General features: G+C 42.0%; 1 protein-coding gene across 1 annotated transcript in view; it reads right to left on the reverse strand.

The window, feature by feature from the left end:
• The window catches only part of DEPTOR (DEP domain containing MTOR interacting protein), a 122,972-nt gene that overhangs the window by 53,758 nt on the left and 44,195 nt on the right, over positions 1 to 25,019 (reverse strand). Inside the window, exons 3-4 of the mRNA XM_077808841.1 lie at positions 23,236 to 23,359; positions 4,428 to 4,606 (exon numbers count right to left, since the gene is read on the reverse strand). Coding sequence (XP_077664967.1) covers positions 4,428 to 4,606; positions 23,236 to 23,359 — 303 coding nt within the window. The remainder of the gene's footprint in view (positions 1 to 4,427; positions 4,607 to 23,235; positions 23,360 to 25,019) is intronic.

Genomic DNA, 25,019 nt, shown 5'->3' on the forward strand with positions numbered 1-25,019 from the left:
CTTACTGTTCAGTTTTAGACAAAATTATGTTTTGCCCCTTTGAACACCGCATTTTGCTCTCAACATTTTTTTAAAGTATAGTTTTACTAAACCTGTTTGGTTACAAAGATCTTGAAACACTGCTTTGAGTGCTAGGGATTTCTGTCATTACAATTGTTCACATTAAAATGAAAAGGAAACATGTACATGTACATTGTTTATTTAAAGTGTTATAGTTTATATGAATGTAATCATTAAAATAAACTAAAATAATAATAATAAATATAATTAATAATTTTCCTCAAGAAGTGTTAATAGTGGGCTTCGGTGGCTATTGCAGCTGCACAGGGGGGCCTCAGGGACAAAAGTTTGGGAACCCCTGGATTAGAGCAGCTTGGGGACTACTCTAACCTATTGCAGAACTGGGCAAACTGAGAGCTGTAACTAGCTCCCTCACACCTCCTCTCACCCCTCTGCCGCCCATTGAACTGAGAGAATTTTAGTCACAGCAGATAATCTGTCCCAGTGCTTCCAACTCTAGATAAAATATGACAGATTCCCTGTGTGTAAAAAAACTCTTATGTCTGAACGTTAAAGCATTCAGTGTGTCCAGATGTCTTAAGAAGTGGAATTTTATAAAGCTGCAAAATTTGTCCTGTGCTCTTTTAGTTTTATGCATGCACAGACATGCTTCTCATTCCTTTATAGAATCTTCGCTCCAATCATCTGATTAATTTAATCAGTGGTTGCAAAGGCAGACTAAATACAGGTAATTGTCAGTGGCCACTCAAGCATTAAGAGATGTACAGGATATGCTGCCCTAGTACACAAAGGGACAAATTTTCAGGCTATGACCTCTATTAGGGCATGCAATTTTTGTGAACCATGACTTGCATACACAAAGTAGAATACTCATATGAAACCACATTTGCTTGTACAAATCCTGTAGATGTTAACAAGGCCATTTTCAAATTCAATCATAGTGTGTGTAAAGCACAAAGGGAGGTCAGTCCGAGGTCCTTTTGAAAATTTACCCCAAGTTGTTTATCAACTGGCTATAGTACAACACTTCTGAAGTTGAAACGTTTCACCTTTCTACGACATTTGCATAATTCCTTTTAAACACCTAGTTTCCCTTTTAAAATTAAGCATAGTTAATAGCTTCCTGTGTGAAATCTGGTTTGAGGCTGACTGATTAAAATGAAGACAAACATGACAGGAAATTGTGCTCTGCATATAAGAAGAGTCAAATACTGCCTCAGCTGCAAAATATTTTTCTGAAGTCACCGGAATGAGAACAGGTATCAATAAATAAACCGGCACTATTTAGTTATAGATGGAAAATTACCTTGATTAAGACTAGTTCTATCATACTTATGATTGCAGAGGCAGTATAATAAAAAAAATAGAAGAGCAAAATGTTTTTTATTCTGCTTCATGCATATTCAACAATATTGTTCGCTAGAGATCACCTTTAGGGAAAGGAGGAATTTCATTCTCCATTCCTATTCAATCCATGTCCTTGCTGCTTGTACTGCCAACAAGGATGTCAATTAGTGTCAAGTGAAACTTTATAGATGATGACAAAGAAAGCACAAGGAACATAGTTTGGTGTTCAGGTTCCAGAATAAACGCACTATGCTGGCAGTGGGGAAAAATACTGTTTTTACTGGTAAATGGAGTGCATTTGACTTAGAATTCAGGGGGAACAAACAGAATATTACATACCCACTGTTACAGTCTGAGTTTAAAATTTAGTAAAGAAAAGCTCTCAAGTCTAGCTCCACTTTTAAGGAAAACTAAACTGCAACGACTTAGTAAGATACATAGATACATCCACTTGTTATAGCTCAATCTCTAATCGTCTATGTTAATCTTTCACCAAATAATTTCTAACCCTATCCAAACAAACAGCTTTAGTGAAACCTGTAGGACAGAATATCCTTATAAAATGAACTTCTGTTTTAAAAGAGTGCCCAAAGTATTCCCAAATATAATGCTAAGTCCCCAGGCTCTGATTCAGTTTTTATTCCATCTTTATGCAAGCAAAATCTCTAAGAAGTTAATGGAATTTACCTTTGTCCAATAAAGGTGAATAAGGATCTCAGTGTTTCACTTACATTGGGTACAATTCTGCTCTAGCTTTATGAGATGACCACCTATGTTCAGCTACTGATTTTCATTGCCCTTGAGTGATCAATAAAGGTTCACGGGTTTCAAAACTGAATCAACAGACTTGCTACGAATTCCCGGGTAGACTGTGCTCTTGGCACCCTTTAGCCCACTGGAGACAGACGGACCAGGCGTAGGACTAGGAACAGAACAGAGTAGACTAGATGGGTGTGGAGGAACTCACTGTATCCAGAATCAACCAGGAGAAAGCCTGGTTGACTGGGCTTACCCTGGCAGCATACACCAGTAGGTCCAGCAAACTACCCCTTGTACGTACTGGCTGGTGTGGGAAAAGGAAACACCTTCACATCACCTCTCCCCCTTTACAATGAACTAGTGCCTCAGGGGCACTCAGTGGGAGCAGGAACTGCACCTTCCAGCCATACCGCGTGCAGTCCCTTGCAAGGGTGCAAGAGAGGATCTTTGTGCACCCACACAGGGCTCCCGAGGGTGACCCTTCGTTATTCCTTGGATTCTGTTAATGAGAACAATGCTTGCTTTGCAATAAATCTATCACATCCTGATTTTCTTTCCTCTGAACACATTTCAACCGTGAATCCAATTTTTTTTTTAAACCAGCTCACCCTGTATCTACATATAGAAACAGCTCAGGGTAAAAATACAAATGAAATAATTGTTGCTGTAGAGAGGAGGGGGAAATATTTTCACTTTGCACTAAGTCCTAACCTGGTGGCACTCTATAAATCAGCACCAAGGGTAATTATAGAATTTGAAGCTGCCTCTTGTAAACATTCAGAAGTAGCTGCTGTTAATTACAAGGCAAATACAAACTTTGCACTTGATTAAAGTCACAGAGAAACTGTAGAAGTACTTTATAACACCAGGCCTTTTCCTTCCTTGAGGTTACAGGTATTGTCATAGAACAACAAAAAGACCCTGCTTCATGCAGCTACCTATTATTGTTAAATCTGTACTGTGTTCTAATCTATACAGGTCTTATGCCGTGCTCATCATTGTAGCATCTGAGCACCTTCCAGTAGCACATTAAGCAATATGACTAACACATGTCACATGTCTGTTCTCTCATCCCCTCTCTAGGGGGAGAAGTACGTACAGTGAAGTGGTCTAGATTTATTTTTTTAATATTTACACACACACACACACGTGTTGGTATATGTTTATGTTAGAAAAGGTAAGATCAAAGAGATTCGCCTCGCACTTAGAGCACAAGGTGGTGAGGTTTGTGAGGGTCCTTAGTTCCTGGGGGAGTTCATTCCACGGTCTTGGGTTGCCCCCAAGAAAGCTCTGTCACTTGCACAGCTGAGCTTTACCCTGATTGTAGCAAGTTATGTTGTGCCAGTAGCACCAAGGAGCCCCACTGTGCTGGGCACTGAACAGATACTAAATCCCTCCTTCAAAGACCTCACAGTGCAGGACTAACTGTAATAATGTTTCAGGTGAAAGTGATTTCCCCATCCTTTTCCAAATATACCTGGCCAATTGTGCAATACGATAGGGACAGGGACATTCTTTTCTGATATCAGATTATGATATGCCCATGTCCTGAAGCGTGAGGATTTATAAAGCTTGTAATTTTTATTCTAGCTAGCGTAATTTAGTGTAACTCTCCTTATTTATGGCTCTAATCCTTTGACTCTTACTAAGCTATTTACCTCAATTATATCCTAGGGCAGAGATCGGCAACCTTCGGCAAGTGGCCCGTCAGGGAAATCTGCTGGCGGACCAGTTTGTTTACATGCAGCGTCCGCAGGTTCGGCCAACTGCATCTCCCACTGGCTGCAGTTCGCCATTCCAGGCCAATGGGGGCTGCGGGAAGCGGCGGCCAGCACATCCCTCGGCCCATGCCGCTTCCCGCAGCCCCCATTGGCCTGGAATGGCGAACCACGGCCAGTGGGAGCTGTGATCGGCCGAACCTGCGGACACTGCAGGTAAACAAAGCATCCCAGTCTGCCAGCAGATTTCCCTGACGGGCCGCATGCCAAAGGTTGCCGATCCCTGTCCTAGGGCAATGACTTCCACTGTTTAATTATTCACCACCAAATAAAAGGTTGCCTTTTATTCATTACTTATTTGTTACTAGCAACTCAAACCCAAATTCTAGTGGTTTTGAGTTCTTTTGAAAATTCAACCCTTTCTTAAAAATAAGTATACAACCATCTATCATTTAGATAGAAGTTAGAATTGGAAATGTTTTAGGACCAAACAGCGCGATCTGCAACCTCTTTACATGATCCTGCATGGAAAAAGTGTTGTAAAGAGTGTAGCTTTTTGTTACCAGGCAGTAAATTCCTCACCGTGCTGTATAATCCCATGCTCCAACAGTCTACGGCCAAGTTGTTCTGCCTCAGTCCTTGTTGTGACTTCTCCTTCCTGGATCAGCCACTCAGTAAATTCAGATGCCATGAAGGTCCGTTCATACTTGACGCTCTCCTCTTCCCTGGCTAGTAAAAGTGTGTTCTCAGAATTCATCAGCCTGCCACAGAAGGAAAAACGAATATATGGGGAAAGCAATTCTTCAGAAAGCAATTCCTGATCCATTTTTGTAGACTAGGCAAACAGAAGCAACTTTTTATTGTCTTAATTATAAACAGTTCTTAATTATAAACTGGCATGTGGAACGCTAAAAACGAACAAAAACATTCTCAGGCTAATCACGTAAAACTGGGAACTGCAATTCAGAAAGCCGAAGGGGCTATTAACAGATGTCTAAGGAGTCTTGAAACAGATATTGTGAAATAAACTTACCAAAAAATAACTGTCCCAGTGTTTTGGATACACATTTATAAAACTGAAAACACTTTTCCTTAGCAATACTTGCCTTTGCTATTTGAGTAACATGTGATCTTATGAAGTTGAAATAAGCACAGCTGTCTTTCTGTTAGGTCCTCCTTTGTTTATTAGCGTCATTGAGAACATTCAAGGCACTAGTGTAGTAGGGTATATTAGTTACCTTGTGTTCTCTCTGTGAGTCAGCTACTTTGCTTGAAAGAAATCAAACTTTGTTGTTCCTCTATTTTTAAATTACTTGCTATTTGTTATTATTTATAGTACAGTAGTGGCTCGAGGCCCCAGACCATGACTGTGCTGGACACTATACAAATACGTGAGAATCCCTACGTTGAAAAGCTTACAGTCTAACCAGTATTGGTTACAAAGTGGTGAGGGCTGTATAACAAAACAAAAAGATGGTAATCAGAATCCAGAAAATGTTCCCCACACAAGGAGGATCATTTTAAATGGAGGCCAATTTATTTTGAGATCAAAACGTGTACCCAAAAATTCAGAGGAAAGCATCCTATGATGTTGTGTTTTCCCCCCTTTGAACACAATCAAGTTAATTCCATGTTCAAGATTGCCTCACCCTACAGGAAATGCTTTCTATTTTATATTGCTAAAAAGTTACGGTCCAAAACCTATTTGTAAATGAACTTATGACAGGTAAGAATGAATTTCAGCACTGTGTAAAATGCCATGCAGAGTGCACTGGAAACATCAACAGCTTTGTTTATTAACTAAAGTGAAATGTAGACAGTGGCTGATCAAAGTTTAACTTCATCACTCCACCACTGTGCCACAGTGTTCACCTGAAAGTACTGGGCAATTCAGCACTTGGTCTTTGTCCACACTGCAGTAAAGACCGTAACAGCTGCAGAGGGCCTGGATCAGCTGACCTGGACTCAGAGAGCTCAGGCTATGGGGTTAAAAACTGCAGCATTCCAGCTTAGGCTGGAGCCCAGGTCTGACACCCCACAACGGATGTGGATCTCAGAACCCGAGCCCAAATGTCTACATGGCCAAAATGTCTATGTGACTTGGTACTGCAGGTTATTTTACTGCAGTGTAGACCCCAGGCACCTTTTAAAAACAATCCCTATACCTTTTTGTACAACTGCATAGTAAGTTGGGAAGGAAGGATAGCCCAGTGGTTAGGGCGCAGCCTTGGTATTGGATTCAATTCCCTGCTCTCCCATAGACTTCCTGTGAATTTGGGCAAGTCACTTAGGCCCAGATTCTCAAAGGTAAGCACCTAACTTCCATTGAAATGAATGGGAGTTAAGCATCCCTTTGAGGATGTGAGCCTTAGTCTCTCTGTGCCTCAGATCCCCTTACGTAACAAGGGGATAATAGCACTTCATTCATCCTTAGCTCTATTTCTGCAGGTCTGCATTGCAGCATGGACTGCCTGATAACTACATGATCTTTAAGGGGACTTGTGGCCTAGTTTTCAAGGGCCAAGCTAAGTATGTGCAGCATTTCTCAGGATCAGCATAACAATCCTCCCAAATCATTCTACAACCAGCCAATTGGAGATGATACAACACAATTAATTATCCTGGACCCGCTTAAGCTTTTTGCCCTTCTGGTCACAAATCAGAATGTGGTATAAATGTACATGAGCTTACTTTTAAATTGCTAAAGCATCTAGAGCTCATCTTAGCAGAAGAAATTGAGCACCTGTCCCTCCAGTTTTGTAAGTTCTGAGTCTTTGTAACCCATGAAGAATGGAAATCTGCATATGATCACCACCTCTCTTTTCCACTGACTTCCTGCATGCATAAATTCCAACTGCACTTACCAGGGATCATTTTCAAATGTTAAATGACATGAAACTAAACCTACAGAAGATCTTTTAAAAACAAAACAATTTCATTTCTAGCTAATCTGAAGGGGCACAACTATACATTAGATATATATTGATGTTACTGATTTTATACTCCCTTCAAATAACTAGGTCTAAATTGGTACACGAGCTGAGCTCTGCCATCATGTGGAAGGGGCTGCCCCTTCTCCCCAAGACACCGCTCCCCACTCACTCCTCTCCACCCCGTCCCACCCATCGCTCATCCTTGCAGCCAGTAAAAGTGATGGGGCCATGGCCCTCTGCCCCACTCCATTCCGGCACCCCGATAACACTTGTGTTGGAAGGACACGATATATATTAACATCACTTCATCTGGGGAGATGTTTAGAATTAATTAATGGGGGCATCAGAAAGTGATGTTGTAGGAAGATATGGCGAAGGCTCATTTAAAAATGACAATGGTTTAAGCAGTTGGTCAGATAGACCCTGATCCTACTATTTCAAGTCTAAAGGATTTATCCTACTGACTTGAACGGGAGTTAGCTGAAACCCTTAATCAGTTGGCCAGACTACCAGTCAGCCAAGCTATAGGTCAAGACCAGTGTCAAACTACATGGTCACAGTTGTGAACTGGTGGCAGATAAAGTGAACTGTTATACATTTTCTTGTGCCCCTGCCAAACCTTTTGAGCTGAGTAAGAACCAACACAAAAAAACTTAGCTGAATTCAGGGACAAATCCAAAAGCAGGTGTGACATTTCGGGGTGCAAGCCATACCAGTGAGGGGCTGTGTCATCATCAGCCCTGTAATCTGGCATGCCCTGCAATGCCTTGCTGCTGGACCTCCCAACCTAGATTGCTCACAAACAGCCACCAGCATGCAGGTGCTACTGAGTGACTATGTGTAACTGCAGCCTGCCAGCTGCACTTGGCTTACCCTCTGGCTTTTACCAGCCTTGGTTACTCAACAAGTTCCCAGTCCTGGATTTTCCCCCAACAATGTATGTTCTGTACCGTCCAGCTGCCTCTTGGATAGCCAGAGATATTAGGTCCATTGTCCCTTTAAGAGAGCAATACACAACAGCTTGCCACCTTAAATGGAGTTACTCGGATAATTTAATTTAAATGCACAGGATTAGTTTCAAGTAAAGCATAAAACAAGTTTATTTAACTACAAAGAGATAGGTTTGAAGTAAGTACAAGTAACGAAGCATAAAAGTTAGAAATGGTTACAAGAAAAATGAAGATAAAATGCTTCCTAGTGCCTAACTTAACAAACTATACTTGATTCAAAGTAAAGTCCTTATCACATCCTTCTAACAGCATTACTGATCAAAATCTTCAGGTCCAGACTCCTCCCCCAAAGTATAATGGCTATTTCTTTTATCTTCTTAGGTGTAACGAGGGAGATGGACACAGAGAGAGATAACTTGACTGCCCCTCACTTTGATAGCTCAGACCCCCTCATAAAGTTTTTTTTCAGTTGAAAGTAAGGAGACATGGAGTCTGGTGGGCGGGAGTTGCTAAGTTGTTTATTAAGATGCAGATCTGTTTGTTCCTGCCTCCTTTCCTTGCCAGAAAAAGTCACTTGATAGCTGATGGCCCATCAGATTTGATGACACCTGGCGAGGTGTCAACTTGTCCTTTGACTTTGAGAAACAAGTTTACCCACTCTCCAGACTTGTCTAGTAAATGCACTTCAGTCATGATTTCATCTTATGCTTATAAGTTCACGTATAACATTGTTACATATGTTTTACCATCATATTATTGACCAATAAGTTATTAGTTTTCAAATGATACCTTACAAGGCATATTTTGTAAAAAGATTATGACAATAGTGTATAAGGTGTGAATAGGGGTGCATTCTGTCACAGCAGTAACATAACAACACAAGGAATAAGATGCAGAGCATCCAGACCACTTGTACATTTGCATAGTCCTTATTCTTCCTTTCAGGGTTTTTTTTCTTTTCTTTTTAAAATACAGGTAAGCAAGTTTTAGCTCCTGAACATATAGTCTGGCTACATCCAGTACAGAAGGAGCTGTGAAGGAGCATCTTCAACCATGCCTGGCTCAGCCTATCAAACACACACACACACACACACACACACACACAAAACAAGCAACCAAGCCTTTTCAAACCAGCTGTTGCATGAGAATTGGTTGCCCAGGCTCTGCAGGAACCAAACAGAAATTCGTGTTCTTACATGTATATATAATTACTGTGTCTAGCTGATTAAAGAGGCAGACAGACACGTCCCTGCAAAAGAGATGCTAATGACTGAATTTACAGGGACACAAAAGAATCTGGAAAAATATCAAGTGAAAAACACTCAGCTTAATATTTCACACCATTCTCCCTGAGCCCAGAATAGAACTGCTAAGGATTAGAATTTGTGAACAAGCAGACATGAGAAACTGACAGTTTAACAAATTCAGAAATAAGATTGTCAGCTGGTGTAAGTCACCATAAATCCTCTGACTTCAATAGAACTAAACCAGTTTACAGCAGCTGAGGATATAGACCTTTATCAGCCAAATTTAAAATAGGCTAAAGGAGGTTAGAGACAAAAAGACATCTTTTAAAAATTGGAAGTCCAAATCCTATGGAGGAAAAGAGAAAGGAGCATAAATTCTGGCAAGTCAAGTGTAAAAGTATAAATCGGCAGGCCAAAAAAGAATTTGAAGAGCAGCTAGCAAAAGACACAAGCACTATCAGTAACATTTTTTTAAATACATCAGAAGCAGGAAGCGTGCCAAACAAGTCGTGAAGCCACTGAATGATCGAGGTACTAAAGGAGCACTTGAGAAAGACAAGGCTGTCACAGAGAAGCTAAATGAATTCTTTACCTCCATGTTCACTGCAGAGGATGTGAGGTAAATTCCCACACCTGAACCATTCTTTTTAGATGACAAATCTGTTGAATTGTCCCAGATTGAGGTGTCAATAGAGGAGGTTTTGGAACAAACTGATAAATTAAACAGTAATAAGTCACCAGGACCAGGTGGCATTCACCCAAGGTCTGAAGGAACCAATATATGAAATTGTAGAACTACCAACTGTGGTATGTGACCTATCACTTAAATCATGTTCTTTACCAGATGACTGGCAGAAAGCTAATGTGGCGCCAATGTTTAAAAATGGCTCCAAAGGTAATCCTGGCAATTACCAGTCAGTAAGTCTAAATTCAGTACCAGACAAACTGACTGAAACTATAGTAAAGAACAGAATTATCAGACTGATAGATGAACACAATATGTGGTGTATGAGTCAACATGGCTTTTATAAAGGGAAATCATGCCTCACCAATCTATTAGAATTATATGATAGTGTCAACAAGTATGTGGAGAAGGGTGATCCAGTTGATATAATATACTTGGACTTTCAGGAAGTTTTTGACAAGGTCCCTCTCCAAAGGCTCTTAAGCAAAGAAGTCATGGGATAAAAGGGAAGGTCCTCTCATGGAGCAGTAACTGGTTAAAAGACAGGAAACAAAGGGTAAGAATAAATGGACAGTTTTCACAGTGCAGAGAGAGAAATAGTGGGTTCCCCTTAGGATCTGTACTTGGACCTGTGCTCTTCAACATACTCATAAATGATCTGGAAAAAGAGGTAAACAGTGAGGTGGCAAAGTTTGCAGACAATACTAAATTACTCAAGATAGTTAAGTCCAAAGCAGACTGTGAAGCATTACAAAGGAATCTCACAAAATTGGGTGACTTGGTAACAAAATGGCAGATGAAATTCAATGTTGATAAATGCAAAGTAATGCACACTGGAAAACATAATCCCAGCTATACATATAAAATGGTGGGATCTAACTTAGCTGCTACCCCTCAAGAAAGAGATCTTGGAGTCATTGTGGATAGTTCTCTGAAAACGTCTGCTCAATGTGCAGTGTAGGCAAAAAAGCTAACAGAACATTAGGAACCATTAGGAAAGGAATAGATAATAAGAAAGAAAATATCAAAATGCCACTATATTAATCAATGGTACACCCACACCTTGAATACTGCATGCAGTTCTCGTCACCTCATTTCAAAAAAGATATTAGAATAAGAAAAGGTACAGAGAAGGGCAATAAAAGTGATTAAGGGCACAGCTTCTATAAGAGGAGAGATTAAAAAGACTGGGACTATTCATCTTGGAAAAGAGACGACTAAGAGAAAATATGATACAGGTCTATAAAATTGTGAATGATGTGGAGCAAGTGAATAAGGAAATGTTATTTACTCCTTCACATAACACAAGAACCAGGAGTCTTAATAGGCAGCAGATTTAAAACAAACGGAAGTACTTTTTCACACAATGCATAGTCAATCTGTAGAACTCACTGCCAGGAGATGTTGTGAAGGCCAAATCTATAACGGGATTTGAAAAAGAATTAGATAAGTTCACGGTGGATAGGTCCATCAATGGCTATTAGCCAAGATGGTCAGGGATGCAATTCCATGCTCTGGGTGTCCCTAAACTCTGATTGCCAGAAGCTGGGAATGAATGAAAGAGGATGGATCACTCAATGATTGCCTGTTCTGTTCATTCCCTCTGAAGCATTTGGCATTGGCCAATGTGGAAGACCAGTGAGCCAGATGGTCTGACCCAGTATGGCCGTTCTTATGTATAAAGAGACAACTAAGGAAGAATATGATAGAGGTCTATAAAATCATGGCTGGTTTGGAGAAAATAAATAAGGAAGTGTTATTTATCTCTTGACATAACACATGAACCAGGGTCACCCAATGAAATTAATAGGCAGCACGTTTAAAACAAACATAAGGAAGTACTTCTTCACATAACGCACAGTCAACTTGTGGAACTTGTTGCCAGGGGATGTTGTTAAGGACAAAAACAATATAACTGGGTTCAAAAAATAATTAGATAAGTTCATGAAAGATAGGTCCATCAATGGTTATTAGCCAAGATGGTCAGGGACGCAACCCCTGCTCTGGGTGTCCCTAAACCTCTGACTGCTAGAAGCTGGGACTGGATGACAGGGAACAGATCTCTCGCTAATTGCTCTGTTCTGTTCATTCCCTCTGAAGCATTTAGCATTGGCCACTGTCAGGAGACAAGATACAGGAGTAGATGGACCATTAGTCTGACCCAGTATGGCCATTCTTATGGAATGCAGATAGCTGACAGATTTCTTCACCAAATAGTTGCTAATCCAACAAGTGGTGATGCCTGTTTAGATTTGGTATTGGTGAGTAGTGAGGACCTCATAGAAGAGCTTGGTGGAGAGGACAACCTTTGTTTGACTGATCATGAGTTAATCCAGTTTAAACTCCTGGATCCAGCCTTAGAGGTTTTAAAGGCCTGGCTTGACAAACCCCTGGCTGGGATGATTTACTTGGGTCTGGTCCTACTTTGAGCAGCGGGTTGGACTAGATGACCTCCTGAGGTCTCTTCCAACCCTAATCTTCTATGATTCTATAAAACTAAATGGAAGGATAAACAAAAATATCCCTGCAACAGGATCTTTGATTTCAAAAGAGCTAACTTTAATAAGTTTAATAAAGTTAATAATTTTAATAAGTTAAGGAAATCAGTTAGGGAAGTGGACTGGACTGAAGAACTCAAGAATCTGAATGTGGAGGAGGCTTGGAATTACTTTAAGTCAAAGTTGCAGAAGCTATCTGAAGCCTGCACCCCCAGCAAGGGGGAAAAAAATTGTAGGGAAGGGTTGCAGACCAAGTTGGATGAGCAAGCATCTCAAAGCAGAAAGCCTACAAGGAATGGAAGATGGGAGGGATGAGCAAGGAATGCTATCTCTTGATGGTCGGAAAGGGATAAAGTGAGAACTGCCAAAAGCCAAGCAGAGTTAGACCTTGCAAAGGAAATTAAAACCAACAGTAAAAGGTTCTATAGCCATATAACTAAGAAGAAAACAAGAAAGAAGAAGTGGGACCACTAAGCACTGAGGATGGGGTGGAGATTGAAGGTTATCTAGGCATGGCCCAAACACCTAAACAAATACTTTGCCTCAGTTTTTAATGAGGCTAATGAAGATCTAAGGGGTTGTGGCAGGAAGGCTAATGGCAATGAGGATGTGGAGATAGAAATTACCACATCCAAAGTGGAAGTCAAATCTCTATCCAAAAATATTAAAGGAACTGGCACATGAAATTGCAAGACCAATAGCAAGTATTTTTAATTAATCTGAAAATTCAGAGGTCGTACCCTGTGAGTGGAGAATTACTAATACTGTTCCTATTTTTAAGAAAGGGAAAAAAAGTGATCCAGGAAACTGCAGGCCTGTTAGTTTGACCTCAGTTGCATGCAAGGTATTGGAACACATTTTGAAAGAGAAAGTAGTTAAGGATATAGAAGTGAACTATAATTGGGATAAAATACAGTATGATTTTATAAAAGATAGATCATGCCAGACAAACCTGATCTCCTTCTTTGAGAAGATAACTAATTTTTTAGGCAAAGGAAATGCAGTACATCTAATCTACCTGGATTTCAGTAAGGCATTTGATAGAGTTCCACATGGGAAATTGTTAGTTAAATTGGAGAAGATGGGGATTAATATGAAAACTGAAAGGTGGATAAGGAACTGGCTAAAGTAGAGACTACAACAGGTCATACTGAAAGATGAATTTTCAGGCCGGAGGGAGGTTACTAGTGGAGTTCCTCAGGGATCGGTCTTCGGACCAATCTTATTTAACATTTTTATTAGTGACCTTGTCACAAAAAGTGAGAGTGTGCTAATAAAATTTGCAGATGACACAAAGTTGGGAGGTATAGCCAATATAGAGGAGGACTGGAATATCATATAAGAAGATCTGGATGACCTTGTAAACTGGAGTAACAGAAATGGGATGACAGGTTTCAGAGTAGCAGCCGTGTTAGTCTGTATTCGCAAAAAGAAAAGGAGTACTTGTGGCACCTTGGAGACTAACAAATTTATTTGAGCATAAGCTTTCGTGAGCTACAGGTATGCATCTGATGAAGTAAGCTGTAGCTCACGAAAGTTTATGCTCAAATAAATTTGTTAGTCTTTAAGGTGCCACACGTACTCCTTTTCTTTTTGAGAAATGGGATGAAATTTTACAGTGCAAAGTGCAAGGTCATACATTTAGGGACTAACAACAAGAATTTTTGCTCTAAGCTGGGGACTTATCAGTTGGATGTGACAGAGGAGGATAAAGACCGGGGTGTACTGGTTGATCACAGGATGTCTATGAGCTGTCAATGTGATGCGGCCATGAAAAAAGCTAATGCAGTCCTAGCATGCATCATGTGAGGTATTTCCAAGAGAGACAGGGAAGTGTTAATATCATTACACAAGGCACTGGTGACACCTCATCTGGATTACTGTGTGCAATTCTGGTATCCCATGTTGAAGAAAAGATTAATTCAAAATGGAACAGGTGCAGAGAAGGGCTACTAGGATGATCCGAGGAACAGAAAACCTACCTTAGGAGAGGAGACTCGAAGAGCTTAGCTTGTTTAGCATAACCAAAAGCAGGCTGAGGAGGGATATGATTGATCTCAATAAATACATCAGGGGGATAAATACTGTACCAGGGAGAGAGAAGAGTTAATAAAGTTAAGCACCATTGTGGACACAAGAACAAATGGATATAAACTGGCCATCAACAAGTTTAGGCTTGAAATTAGATGAAGGTTTCTAACCATCAGAGGAGCAGTGGGGGCAAAAAGCCTACCTGGCTTAAAGACTGAGCTTGATAAGTTTATGGAGGGGAATGTATGATGGGGATGCCTACTATGGCATGTGGCCCATCAGTGACTGCCAGTAGCAAAAATCCCACACTGCTAGATGGGGAGGGCTCTGAGAATTGTTTCCCAGGTATCATGCTCAGGGTCTAACTTACAGGCACCGAATTTCATTTTTCTGGATGGGTGCTCCACCTCCTTCCATGCTGCCCCCTCCCCAAAGCCCCACCCTCATTCTCCCTCTTCCTTTCCCCACTCTGCCCCCTTCTCCCAGCGCCTCCTGCCCACTGCTGAACAGCTCATTGGTTGAGGTCAGATTGGTTGAGATCAGATTGGCTGAGACCCTGGTGGGGGGGGGAGAGGTGTGGGTTGCAGCATGGAGCATGGATCACTTGCAGGTTTACACAAGTGTAAATGGTGAATTCTCTATAACTTGAAGCCTTTAAAGTAACTCAGCTAGAGGTTAGGGGTCTATTTCAGGAGTGGGTGAGGTTCTGTGGCCTACAATGTGCAGGAGGTCAGACTAGATGATCACGATGTTCCCTTCTGAAAGTCTGTGAGACTCCCAGTCTTGAGTTCTTCAGTAGAGCTGGCCGAATAATTTGGTGTGATTATGTTTTATGATGAATTTAGACCTTTTTTTCTGTGGGTAAATTGTTCATGAATGGTCATTAAATCTGACACATTATTATTCACTATAATTGTCCAAAAAGAAAAGGAGTACTTGTGGCACCTTAGAGACTAACCAATTTATTTGAGCATGAGCTTTCGTGAGCTACAGCTCACTTCATCGGATGCATACCGTGGAAACTGCAGCAGACTTTATATACACACAGAGATCATGAAACAATACCTCCTCCCACCCCACTGTCCTGCTGGTAATAGCTTATCTAAAGTGATCATCAAGTTGGATTTGTGCTGGAAATGGCCCACCTTGATTATCATGCACATTGTAGGGAGAGTGGTCACTTTGGATAAGCTATTACCAGCAGGAGAGTGAGTTTGTGCGTGTGGTTTTTGGAGGGGGGTGAGGGAGTGAGAGAATCTGGATTTGTGCAGGAAATGGCCCACCTTGATTATCATACACATTGTGAAGAGAGTTGTCACTTTGGATGGGCTATTACCAGCAGGAGAGTGAGTTTGTGTGTGGGGGGGGGGGGGGGGGCGGAGGGTGAGAAAACCTGGATTTGTGCTGGAAATGGCCCAACTTGATGATCACTTTAGATAAGCTATTACCAGCCGGACAGTGGGGTGGGAGGAGGTATTGTTTCATGATCTCTGTGTGTATATAAAGTCTGCTGCAGTTTCCACGGTATGCATCCGATGAAGTGAACTGTAGCTCACGAAAGCTCATGCTCAAATAAATTGGTTAGTCTCTAAGGTGCCACAAGTACTCCTTTTCTTTTTGTGAATACGGACTAACACGGCTGTTACTCTGAAACCTATAATTGTCCAAAGAGTTTGTGCAGAAAAACTTCAGCACTGTCCATTATTTTCTTCCAATATTCTGTTATTTGTCGTGTAAGATTGGTCACTTCAGACTCATTAAATTGTTTCTGCTCCCTGATTGGGTGACTGGAACTTTGTAAACAAGAAAGCAATGAATGGCTAGCAAATAACCAATAGTGAATAATGAGTCCTTTTGTTCTCATCCAGATATATGCGCTCATATAGGATGAAATTTACTCCATCTTCTTCTAAGGACTGAGGGATCAACTCTCAGTGCTTCTGTGTCAGATATAGGAGATATTCACCTTAAATCAAAAGGTTGACAGAATAAGAAACATCTTGAAACCTTCTTGCTGAACTAATCAATTTTGTTGTTCATGCAGCAACTTGCTTATTGTCTTAATTCACGTTCCTCATAAATAATCCACTGAAGGCACAAATCTGCCTGTGATGACAGGAGATATTTTTTGGCAAGCACAGGCTGTTCTGGATTCTGAATATTAATGGTGCTCTCACTCAACAGAGGGAGGGAGGAAGGAGGAGAGAATAATATTTCAATGCAGTAAATCCAACTAGCCACATGAAGGTTAACCAAATACCAACAGATCTTTGACACTGATTTTTAAGAACGGTAATAATAAAATGTGTGCGTGACACATGGCTAGAAAGGGTTAAACATCCTGCAAAATAAATAACCCACAGAAGACATGTGGGGAGATAATGTTTGTGTTTTTGTGTATTTACATATGTATAAGTAGGGGGGGACAATGTAATAAACAGTCCCTGTCTATGCTGTATTCTGATAATTCAGAGGTCAAAAGAACATCCTGTCACGTCAATTAATTGTAAACACAGGATATCTCAGTATTCATCTCTCTTTGAAATGTACTGTGAATGGTGGAGGAACAAGCAAATAGCCTTCTGTTAATTTGTATACCTAAGTACCGGTGATGGACCTCCTTCAAAGCCATCCTAATTACCTTTTGTTCCCTGAGGAATTCCAACTTCTCAAAAGACATGAAATTATATAAAAGATCCTTGGGTCCTGATTCTGTCATCTGAGATCTGTTTAAACTTCATCAGAGAAGTTTGAGTTGCAATACTGAGGTCCCAGTTATGCTGATATGTCCTGAATATGATATTTGGACATTGGACTATAAACTATGAACTATTTCTGAAAGAACTCTTTGCACCTAGGAAGCTTACTATCTCTGCTATGAATCTGCACCTAAATGAATTGAACTCATGTCTGTATGTATATGGATCTTTTAACCATAATCTCTCTCTTTTGTTTTTTAATACATTTTAGTTTAGTTAATAAGAATTGGCTGTAGCGTGTAAGATCTGAAACATTTGTTAATCTGGGAGGTAATGTGTCCAATCCTTTGGGACTCGTAGAACCTTTTCTTTTATATGATGAAATAAGATTTACAAAAATTTTCATCATATTTGATGTGGGTACCTGGATGGAGGCCTGAGGCTGGATCACTTTAAGGGAACTGTGTTGTTTAGACTTCTGAGTAACCAGTAAGGTAATAAAGAAACTGGTTTATGCTGGCTTAGTGAATCTAAGTACACCTCTACCCCGATATAACGCGACCCAATATAACACAGGTTTACATACAACGCAGTAAAGCAGGCCTCCACCCCCCCACTCCGCAGGGTCTTGGAGGCAGGAGCTGGGGGGAGGGAACTTTTGGGGGCCCCGCAGGCCCAGAGTGGCCCGGGGGATTAGCGGGGGGGCCAGGAGCAGCCCGCTCCGCTTCCCTCGCCCCAGCCCCAGCCGTGTTGCTCGGGGGAGGGGGCTTAGGGAAAGGGATCCCTCCCCGCACTCACTGGCAGCAGCGGAAGTGGAGCAGCCCGGCTCCAGCTCACTCCATTCCACCAGCTCCCAGCCGTGGCGCTCCGCTTCCCGCTGCCAGTGAGTGTAGGGGGCGTCCTTTCCCCAACCTCCCTACACTCACCGGCAGCGGGAAGCAGAGCGCCACGACCGGGAGCTGGCAGAGTGGAGTGGGCTGGGGCCACGTTGCTCCACTTCCCGCCGGTGCCGGTGAGTGCTGGGCAGGGGTGTAGATAGAGGTCGGGGCAGTCAGGGACAGGGAGCAGGGGGGTTGGGTAGGGTGTGGGATCCTGGGGGTGATTAGGGATGGGGGGCGGTCTCTGGAGGGGGCAGTCAGGGGACAAGGAGCAGGGGGGCCAAAGCAAGTTCGATATAACGGGGCTTCACATATAACATGGTAAGATTTTTTGGCTCCCGCGGACCGCGTTATATCTGGGTAGAGGTGTATTGGAATATCCACCAGCTTTTGGGGGTTTGGCTGCCCCATTCTTGGCAGTTCACCCTAATAGAGTGACCATAGCTGGCCCCCACTAGGACCCCGGTCACAGTGCAGGATTCAGATTAACTTTCTTAGGTCAATATTTAGCATTGCTTCACCACTTTGAAGTAAGAATTGCGGGCATTTTGATAAAAGGTATGAAATACTGGCAATAGTAAGAAACCTTATATCCTCTACATAAGTGCTATATGGCAGGAGTTCTCATCAGTGAGTCAAACAATATTCTTCCTTCAGCCACCTCAGTATTACTATTTCTCCAGCAGTGCTGTATAAAAAAGTTTACTTCAGTCACAGAACTAGGTCTTTTTACACTGGTACCAATACTGTAGCTTTTGAATGTAAAGTGTATCAAATGAGACTTATAGGTGCTTAGCAACTTCTAAAACTCAAAATCTCAGCTTGTATTCTTCAGTTTACATCAAAATAAAATTGTGCCACTGATCCACGCAGAAATTGTTACTCGCACTGAATGTAAACAGCTGTATCTATTGCTTTTCACAGATCACACATTTTCAAATCTGAACTGTCGTGTTAGCGTGCAAATGATGCACATGGTAAGGAGGGGTATGGTGAACCTTTCAGGTAGAGAAGACCTATGAAGTGATGTTATCTAGTCCATCCCCGCAACCAATGCAGGACTCTTCCTTACAATATATTTTCTAGTGTGTTGTCCAGTTTATTTTAAAGTGTCACAGGCACGGAGTTTCAGCAACCTTCCAAATCTTATATATGATATATGTGAGAAGAGAAGCTGCATTTACACATGACTGTTCTATATTTCAGTTTAATCCTTCTTCTGGTAGTTTGACAATTCTGTCTTTTAAATATGACAAAACACTCATCATCAGCCTTTCAACTCATGCATGTCCTTATTTGTATAATAAGGCTGCAGTATGGAAATGCCTATACTACACAATTATTACATACACATACACTCTCTCTCTATAGGTATACTCTATATCTAGGCACTTATTATACCTCTACAACTCTAGAACTTTGCTTCCTGGAGGGATTCAAAAGGCACACATTATTTTACAGCACCTCTCATCACAAGCACTTTATGAACATATCACCAATGAAGCGTATCTGTCTTTGGGGTGGAGAGCAGCAGCCAGTACACAGCAGACAGTAAAGGAAAAAAAAAAGAGAAAGCAAACCTAGACTATTACAAGAAGTGCCACAGGACCTAGGACTCGGATCATGCAGACGAGCTAGGCCTTTGGTGAAACAGCCCACACAACCAACTGTAAGTGTATCTGCTTATCTAAAGGGCTGAGCTAGCTCTGCCAAGATTCAAATCTGGGACCAGTGAGTATAGGCACCGCAAAACTGATGCCAACTGCTAAGCCCTCCAGAAATAAGGTACCACCTGTTTTTTTTCCTACAGCAAGCAAGAAATAGTTGCCATTGCCAGGAAGTATTCTACAGAAAAAGCTTAGACATTAAACATTATACGGCAGTAAAACAGTCTTTGTCAAGCCATGATACAGGACTAGGGTTTCCAGGTGCCCAGTTTTCAACTGGAACGCCCTGTTGAAAAGGCACCCTGGTAGCTCTGGTCAGCACCACTGACTGGGCCATTAAAAGTCCGGTCGGCAGCGCAGCAGGGCTAGAGCAGACTCCCTGCTTTCCTTGGGTCTGCACGGCTCCTGGAAGCAGCAGGATGTCCACCCATCTGGCTCCTACGCTTAGGGCAGCCCGGGGGTTCCACATGCTGCTTCCGCCCCAAGCACCAGCTCTGCAGCTCCCATTGGCTGGGAACTGTGGCCAATGGGAGCTGCAGGGGCAGCGTCTGCGGACAGGGCAGTGCCCAGAGCCACCTGGCCGTGCCTCTGTTTAGGAGCCAGGGGGGGAGACATGCCACTGCTCCCGGGAGCTGCTTGAGGTAAGCATCACCCAGAGCCTACACCCCTCACCCCCTCCTGAGCCCCAACCCCCTGCCCCAGCCCTGATCCCCCTCCTGCCCTCTGAACCTCTTGGTCCCAGCCCAGAGCACCCTCCTGCACCCCAAACCTCTCATCCCCAGCCCCACCCAGGAGCCTGCATCCCCAACTGGAGCCCTCATTCCTCCTGCACCCCAACCCCCCGCCCCAACCCAGTGAAAAAAAGTGAGTGAGTGAGGGTGGGGAGAGCGAGTGACGGTGGGGATGGCGTGAGAGGGGGCAAAGCCTCAGAGAAGGGGCGGGGCAGGGGTGGGGCCTTGGGTGAGGGGCGGGGCAGGGGGCAGGGCAAGGGTATTTGGTTTTCTGCGAGTAGAAAGTTGGCAAGCCTATACAGGACAGAGGCACTAAGGCATTTTGCAAAATCAGAAATTTTGGATCACTGTTCAGAAAAAAATCTGCTTAATCATATTTCTCCCTTAAACAGTACAATTCACAACTTTCCTTTTTGATCACCATAATTAGAAAAATTATTTCTAATTATGGTGAATCAAAGCACATTGCTTTGTTGTTGAACAACGGACCAAGAAGCTTAGGCCAAAATTTTCAAACTCTGTTGATTAAATAGAGGCACCACAAATTGTATTTAAAGAACCTAAATAAATTTATGGTGCCTAACCTGAGATATTCGAGTTTGCAAATGTGAACCTTTTTTCTAACCAGTGTGCTTTCCTGCATATTTTCAAAATCTAAAAAGAGTCCACAGAATATAATTGGAACCTAACAACAAAGCACTATTTCTGTGAAGAACACCACATCATACTGTTAGGCCTTTTGGTGAGGATTAAGAGTTGTGTTGGTTTGGTAACTCATTTTATTTTTTTCTGTCAGGGGACTGTGTGCTGTCCTTTATTATTAATTATTTAACTATTATTCAGTGCTTGTAATGCACTAGGTGATTTACAGAGCACATACAAGACATGGGGCCAGATCCTAAACTGGTACAAATCAGCATTGCTCCATTGATTTTGCACGAGCTGAGACTCTAACCCGTGGTCTCTGCCCTGAACAGCTCACAATCTAGGAATAGGCAAAAAATGACGAATGATGCCATATGGGGCGGGGGAGAGGGATTTGGTAGATGGGTGAAGGGTAACTAGTACAATGTGATTGCATTGGTGCATGCTTCATGGAAACATTTTTTATTTATTCTGATGCCTTCATTTGGTTCTGAAGTGTCTAGGCCACCGCATGACTTGTTTTTTAAGGGAATAAAGAAAGGAAACTTTGCCAAGGGATGGATTCTGGACCTTTCCCAACTCTACCAACTATGATCCTAAAAATAATTCACATAAATGTTTTTATTAGCTGTTTCTTCTGCCCTCTACAAGGCGTTGAAAAAATAGAATAAAAATGTGAGCTTCTGAGGTGTCTGTATTCCACTGTTTTCCTGAGTTCCAAGGCTAAGTTCCAAGTTGCAACTTCTAAATCTGGCCACAACAGTGAAATCTCACAGTTCTCCTCTATCTGAGAAAACAATCTTGAGTGGTCAATTACTGTATTCAAAATAGAGTTTGCCCTGTAATTTGCTTCTTTCAATTAAAAATCAAAGACTTTTGTGTTCTGGCTTCTGTATGTCAAAGAAGTTTTGCCAAAAAGCAATAAAAGGAAGACATTCATGGTCAAAAGTCCTTCACTAAATAGGATAAACAGGATAACTCCACAACATTTTATATCAGCACCGCATGGTGCATAGATGACAAAGCATAAGGCTTGTTTACAGGCTGCACCCCAAATTGTTCCCCTCACCCAACCCTGCATGCGCATGCAGCTATGAAGTGTCTCCAGCCTTACCTCTGGCTCACAGCTGATGCAAAGACCGTATTGCTCTCACCCGCTACACCCTCCCCAGTTCCCTGGTGGCTTTGCATCTCTCTTGACCAAGTTCCTAGTCGCACTTCCCCTCTAATACCTTTAAGGTGTCTGTCCATTTACAATGTTAGCTGCTGGCACAAACTGCTACCCAGCATGCACTGCTCCTGAGGATGACTGTTCTGATACAAACTGTAGGGCAAGTAAGTGCTTCAGAGGAGTTGCCAGCTACTCTCCCTGCTGCATGGCAGTAAAGTGAACCTCCCACTGAGGATTTGGCAGGTTCTCCTTCCTTGTTGATCCTTTGCCTCTCCCTTTGGGTGCATCCCACTACTCCTCCACTGCCTTCTTCCTCTGCGGGCCAAGCAGAAGGAGGGACAGCTATTTGGAGATTCTTTGGCCCCTTGGGCACGTAAGTACAGATGGAGTTGCTGGAATGGGGTTTATGCTAATGGGGTTTTTATTCTTGCCTTTAATAGCTTTCTCTGTATGAACTTTTCATTTAAAACTTTTTTCTAACAGGGAAACAATATTGATGCAACACAAAGTGTACACAGTAGCTCACATGGCTGCTGTATGCTTGTTCCTTAAAGGTATCTAGGCACCTAACTCTCATTGCAATTGAGTGCCTAAATACTTCTAAGGATCTGGACCTTGCTGCCTTAGGTAATCACATGTGTACTGCCTGAAAGCTAGAGCCACTCTGGAATACTACTTCAAGCATCTTAATAAATAATACATCTGTTCGCACTTTTGCACAATCAATGTCAACATATTATTCATTCTGCCTGAAACTACCATGTTACAACCTCCTGTGCCTTGAATGAAAATTAAATTAATTCTACAGTGGACAATCTGGTTAAACTTCTCAGTTATTTGACCCAAGTAATCCAGTGGGATATCCAGTATCTCAGCGTAACCATCTGTTTCAACTCTCAATTAAATGTTCTGGACTGTTTTTGTAACTTCTTTTAATAGAATCTTTCTTCTGTGGAAATAGTGGAGGCTGACTCAGTGAAGATTAGTTTTTCTTGTTAACTAAAATTAAGTCTACTATTAAGGCCACAATCTGACAGTTTTAAGACCCAGGTTTACACTTTTAAATGCCAAATCAGCCATTATTATTTATTATGTGATAGTGTGCTAAGGTTCCAGTGAGAATTGGAGCCTCATCATATTGGGAACTATTCAAGCATTTACAATTCAAGACAGGAGAATTTGCAATCTAATGTGAAAGAAGATGTTACAAGGAAGCTAATACTGTCAACATGCTATGGTTTTGCATGCAACATACTTTTCATATAGCCTCTGTCCTCTCATGAACACCTTCACCTCGTTATCCAGTGGGAATGTTCCATCATCTTTCCTAAAGCGGTAGAAAAGTTTGACATCCTTGAATTCCTTATGCTCATCACAAACTGAAACATAAAATAAGTGACATCAGAAATGATCACACTTACGTTGAAGACCTAACACAATCAGAACAAGATACCAATCATCATTAGTGAACTTAAAAACAGAACAGGTATATGCAGAGCATAGTCCTGCCTCCTCCACCCCAAAATTGTTTATTGTACAAATATGACCCTACACATGAAAGGCTGAGTGGTATCTTTTGGAATCCAAACTTTTAGATCATTATCCGAACAGAATCTCTAATCTTTTGGAGCCTGCCAGCCATTCATTTCAATGGATGCTGCAATAGCAATGCATAGCAAAAGACACCTATCTGGTAAAACCTTGTGATTTTGCACCCTCAGCAAGTTTGCAGATGCCACTAAGTTCAGGGGAGAGGTAGATAGGATGGAGGGTAGCGATAGGGTCCAGAGTGACCTTGACAAATTGGAGGGTTGGGCCAAAAGAAATCTGATGAGGTTCAGCAAGGACAAGTGCAGAGTCCTGCACTTAGGATGGAAGAATCCCATGCACCACTATAGGCTGGGGACCGACTGGCTAAGCAGCAGTTCTGCAGAAAAGGACCTGGGGATTACAGTAGATGAGAAGCTGGATATGAGTCAGTAGTGTGCCCTTGTTGCAGAAGAGAAGAGTGAGGGGGGATCTGATAGCAGCCTTCAACTACCTGAAGAGGGGTTCCAAAGATGATGGAGCTTGGCTGTTCTCAGTGGTGGCAGATGACAGAACAAGGAGCAATGGTCTCAAGTTACAGTAGGGGAGGCCTATTTCACTAGGTGGGTGGTGAAGCACTGAAATGGGTTACCTAGGGAGGTGGTGGTTTCTCCATCCTTAGAAGTTTTTAAGGCCCAGCTTGACAAAGCCCTGGCTGGGATGATTTAGTTGGTGTTGCTCCTGCTTTGAGCAGGGGGTTGGACAAGATGACCTCCTGAGGTCTCTTCCAACCCTAATCTTCTATGATTCTATTATTAAATCAGGTGTTTCTTAAAAACCCTGAATCAGTAAATTTAAGGATTGGCTAACCAATGACTTTCATTTGCATTAATCCAGGGCTGGATCAAGCAAACCTGAGACTTGTGCAAAGACATATAATAAGGTCTAAGATTCACTGTATGACCTTCCTTCTCCACTTCTCAAATTGCTCTGCCATGCCAGCTGGGGAGTGGGAAAGGCAATGGGGAATGTATTGAGAGTTGGAAAACGTTTTTAGGGGAACAGTTGATGAAAGTCTTGTTAAATTGGAGACAGTGGACTGAAATGAGCTCCAACTAAGACAGAATAAAGTGGGGGACATTCCAGTCAAGCTATTATTACCACAGAGCTCTCAGTCAGCATGCACAGACTCATACTCCACCCATATGGCACTAGTGCATCAGCATTAAACATTATATTACTGTGTTAACTTACTGCTGGTGGCATAAGAAGCCCCTGTGGAACCTGGCTTATTAGGCTATCTGAACTTGTCCTACATTAGAACATTCTTGAAACAGCAATAACATTAACTTTGAAGCCAATGAATGAAAATCCTTGAAAATATCAATTTTGTACTTGTCCTAAATATAAAGGGAAGGGTAACCACCTTTCTGTATACAGTGCTATAAAATCCCTCCTGGCCAGAGGCAACATCCTGTTACCTGTAAAGGGTTAAAAAGCTCAGCTAACCTG

Source organism: Eretmochelys imbricata, chromosome 2 (assembly GCF_965152235.1).
Source record: "Eretmochelys imbricata isolate rEreImb1 chromosome 2, rEreImb1.hap1, whole genome shotgun sequence".
In the NCBI taxonomy this organism is placed as follows: Eukaryota; Metazoa; Chordata; order Testudines; family Cheloniidae; genus Eretmochelys; species Eretmochelys imbricata.